The following is a 2395-nucleotide window of genomic DNA, read 5'->3' on the forward strand; positions in this document are numbered from 1 at the left end:
TTAGGCTGGGGTTGTACCAATGGAGAGGATGACAAGTGGTAACATCTGGACCTCTTTTGGAGGCAGAGTCAACAAAAGCATAATTAGAAATAAAAATAATGCACTCCACTCTGACCTATTAAATCAGATTTCTGGGAATGGGGTTCAGGAAGCTCTGCTTACCAAGCTCTTAGATACTCTCCCTTGTTAAATTTGAGAACCATGGGCCTAGAATCAGAGATCTAAAGTCCTGTCAATTCCTAAAACCCTATTGTTCTCACAGAGAAGAGATCGCCACAAGATCCAGTCAATGAGATAAAGATGATTGCCAGCACCATGTTTGGTGGCTTCTTGGAGGACTTGAAAAAAAAGAAGGTGTTAGATAAGCAAGAGTTACAGACAATAGGGAAAAAAGTGAATGGCATCGTGAGTAAGACTGAAAACCTGGTTGGCGATTTCACCGAGAAAACTCAAATGGTAGGAAAAGTATTTATGGACCATTTCATCAATTCCAGGAGTCTGCTGAGTTTAAGTGAGTATCTTGGGCCAAAGGAATACTAACTTATTCTTTACCTGCTCTCTTATGCAATCTCTGTCTTCTTATTTCTATTTGCAAGGGGAGAACAAACTATCCACATCTTTAGTACTTTCTTTGCCTGATGAACTTATATAAGATGGCAAAAGGCCCCGGGCCCCCCTAGTCCATGTGGCAGCATCCAAAATCACTTTATACTCCTACATGTCTTGCTTTTCCCTCAGCAACTGTCACCTTCCATCATCCCTTAACATTTCTTATTTGCTGCATTATATCTCCCTCTGCTAAAATGTAAACTCCATGATGCATGGAGCTATGTCTGTTTTGTTTATGAGGAGAGCCCCAAGTATGGAAATGGCACCTGACACGTAATAGGTGCTCAGTAAATACTTGTGAATTGCATAAATGGTGCTGGAGCTCTAGTAAATTCAGGGACCATCTTTAGCTAATCTGTGCTACTCTGGCCATACGCTGTGGACTCCAGAGTTATTCCCACATGTAAAATGTTCAATAGAAAACAAAACAAAACAAAACAAAACAATCCACTGTCCCCTGCTTAGCTGTGGCTTGGCTCAAGGGATAAATCTCTGAGAACCCACGATGTCTTTGTTAAAGGAGTACCTAGGGAATCTGAGGGACATTAGTGGAACATAAGTGTGTCTTTCTCTCTGAAGCATGGGTTGGCACACTCTCTCTTTGAAGGGTCAAGAGAGTCAATGTTTTAAGTTTTTTTGGACCAAACTTTCTGTCACAGTGACTCAAATCTGATGCTGTGGCATAAAAGTAGCAATAGATAATAAGTATAAAATGACTGTGGATGTGTCCCAATAAAGCTTTATGGACCAAAAAACTGGTGTTGAACTGACCTTGGCCTATAGGCCAGAGTTTCCTGACCCCTACTCTAGAGTACAATATATACATGAGTGTATTCCCAATATTTGGAACATCCTTCTGGGATCATTTTGTGGCTGCTGAAAGACTACCAAACATTATAGAGCTGTGTACATTCTTTCCTCAGAACGGAAAATGCTATTGCAGAAAAGCCTTGATTAAAGAATTTGATTATTCCTTGAATTATATAAGCAGGAACATAAGGAGCTCTTCATTGTTTCATGGAAACTCTGCCTCCTCCTTCACACGGCACAAAGTCAGAGTCCTGTAAGACAAATCTGAAGCTTAGAAAATGAGCCAAATGTCCATGCTTCATAGGGTAACCCCATGCCGAACATCATCACTTTCTTGTGAGTGCAAGGGAAAGAGTTTCAACTGTGTAGGTTCTAGAAACCTAGTCCTGCTAACAAATCTTCTTTTCCTATTCTTTCAGAATCTCATGCTGAAAATGAAGATGATGAATCTGAGAGCAGCGAGTCATCTTCTTCTCTGACAGGTAAGTGTGTTGAAATCTCACATCACAAATGAACACTCTCAAATGAACCACTAGGGCTGTCAGAAGGCACTGTAGTTAAGACCTAGGAAACTGTGGTTTTAGTCAGTTTCCATCTCTGGAAATAATTTCAGCGTAGAACATTGATCCTTAACTTTTTGTTCATTCCACCTCAGAATCTGAAATAATCCTGAAGGAAGTGGAGAAGAAGAAAATGCTGAGTCATCCCAGGCACTGGCTCTCCCTCTAGCAGGTGCCACCAAACCCAGTGGCTCATGCAAACCCTCAGACCTCACTCAGGGTAGGGCCCTAAGTGATCGGGGCCCTCAGTTACAGTGGAGAGACCAGAGATGGGTTCAGAAATTCCAGGTTATTTCTTCCTTCTGTGCCTACCCGTGTCAAAGGAAGGTCAGCATTTAACCCCCACTCTTCCATCTTCTAAGAATCTGGAAGTGAAAGTGAAGGTCATGAAATTAGGGAGAGGCTTGGAGGCTGCA

The 2395-nt window shown here is 41.8% G+C and overlaps 1 protein-coding gene across 1 annotated transcript; it reads left to right on the forward strand.

The window, feature by feature from the left end:
• The first annotated feature begins 260 nt into the window (after positions 1-260).
• Positions 261-2215, forward strand: LOC112819071 (caspase-12-like). The gene is made up of 3 exons (XM_025866102.2): positions 261-511; positions 1839-1901; positions 2075-2215. The coding sequence occupies exons 1-3, from the start codon at positions 301-303 to the stop codon at positions 2146-2148; spliced, it is 348 nt and encodes a 115-aa protein (XP_025721887.2). The 5' UTR covers positions 261-300; the 3' UTR covers positions 2149-2215.
• Positions 2216-2395: the final 180 nt, after the last annotated feature.

This window comes from Callorhinus ursinus, unplaced genomic scaffold (assembly GCF_003265705.2).
Source record: "Callorhinus ursinus isolate GAN/ISIS: 27379988/994484 unplaced genomic scaffold, GSC_fseal_2.0 scaffold5390, whole genome shotgun sequence".
Classification (NCBI taxonomy): Eukaryota; Metazoa; Chordata; class Mammalia; order Carnivora; family Otariidae; genus Callorhinus; species Callorhinus ursinus.

What these genes read in the sequence shown, in the direction of transcription:
- LOC112819071 (XM_025866102.2), top strand. Translation starts at nt 301, where the DNA reads ATGATTGCCAGCACCATGTTTGGTGGCTTCTTGGAGGACTTGAAAAAA. An exon ending in CAGGAGTCTGCTGAGTTTAA is followed by an intron (nt 512 to 1,838) that starts GTGAGTATCTTG and finishes CTATTCTTTCAG; the next exon opens with AATCTCATGCTGAAAATGAA. An exon ending in GTCATCTTCTTCTCTGACAG is followed by an intron (nt 1,902 to 2,074) that starts GTAAGTGTGTTG and finishes ATTCCACCTCAG; the next exon opens with AATCTGAAATAATCCTGAAG.